Source organism: Myotis davidii, unplaced genomic scaffold, assembly GCF_000327345.1.
Source record: "Myotis davidii unplaced genomic scaffold, ASM32734v1 scaffold693, whole genome shotgun sequence".
In the NCBI taxonomy this organism is placed as follows: Eukaryota; Metazoa; Chordata; class Mammalia; order Chiroptera; family Vespertilionidae; genus Myotis; species Myotis davidii.
This window is the reverse complement of record NW_006284939.1, coordinates 279821-280837: the sequence shown is the minus strand read 5'-3', so window position 1 is coordinate 280837 and position 1017 is coordinate 279821. Positions and strand designations below refer to the sequence as shown.

At 65.8% G+C, this 1017-nt stretch overlaps 1 protein-coding gene across 1 annotated transcript in view; it reads right to left on the bottom strand.

The window, feature by feature from the left end:
* The window catches only part of WHSC1 (Wolf-Hirschhorn syndrome candidate 1), a 42490-nt gene that overhangs the window by 24062 nt on the left and 17411 nt on the right, over window positions 1-1017 (bottom strand). The window contains exon 9 of the mRNA XM_015558419.1: window positions 493-637. Within this exon, the coding sequence (XP_015413905.1) occupies window positions 493-637 (145 nt within the window). The remainder of the gene's footprint in view (window positions 1-492; window positions 638-1017) is intronic.

The window sequence follows — 1017 nt, the reverse complement described above, 5'->3', positions numbered from 1 at the left end:
GTGGCGCCCACTCCAGGCCACAGCCCCCAGCTGCTCACGGCCACCCCGGGGAGAGCCTGCGGAGCAGTGGGCGGGCATCTGCTCAGCCCGCAGGCGAGACCAGCTCCGTCCAAGCTGCCCATCAGCAGGTGTTCACGAGGCCACAGACACCTGCCTTGGCAGCCAGCTGGGCCCTTCCCCTCCCCTCCCCTCCTGCCTAAAGCAAAGGAGCAGCTGTCTGTTTTCCAGCCTGAGGCTGAGGAGGAGCCAGGACCCCAGGCCAGGTCAGCCACGTCACCGTCCTGGCCTGTGAGCTCTCCATGCGGGCAGCAGCACGAGGGCCCGCCGGCCAGCGCTCAGGACACGGAGGGAGGCCACGCGGACGGCAGCGGTGCCTTGGTGACCACGCACCCTGGTGGCCAGGCCAGCACAGCACGCGGTCGGAGCTGAGGAGCGGGGCCGCCCTGCAGTCCCTGACTGGCCACACTGCACACGCCACAGCTACGCGCTTACCAGAGTCCTCCTCGGAGGGGGACGCTGCCCGGACGGCAAACTTGGTGTTGTAGCGGGCCTTCTGCTTCTCGCTCAGCATGTTCCACTGTGACCCCAGCAGCTCTTCGATCTCCTCCCTGGAGGCGTCGGGGTGCTCAGCCATCACCTGTGCGCAGAGGGAGGGGTGGTGAGGCCATTCCCCGAACACCCACTGGGCTGCGCTCTGGGCCCCTGAGAAGGAGCAGGCGCCTGCATGCCCGCACCATGCCTGCCCGCGGAAGCCTGCCCACCGCTGGCGCTCACTCTTGAAAGCGAGGCTGGAGCAGGGGTTCGACTGTGACGCAAACAGAGCGATACACGGTGAGAGAAAACGTACTTTTCCAAAGTCATTAAGTTGTTAGGCAGCTACAGTTTTCTAGGTGCGTTCAAACATCAGTTACAGGAAAGGCCCCAAGGAAACGCGTCCCTGGAGCAGGGAGTGAGGTCTGGGCCCAGAGCACCCAGGGCACCTTCAGGGACCCGCTCTGGACCGACGGGAGGGTGGGT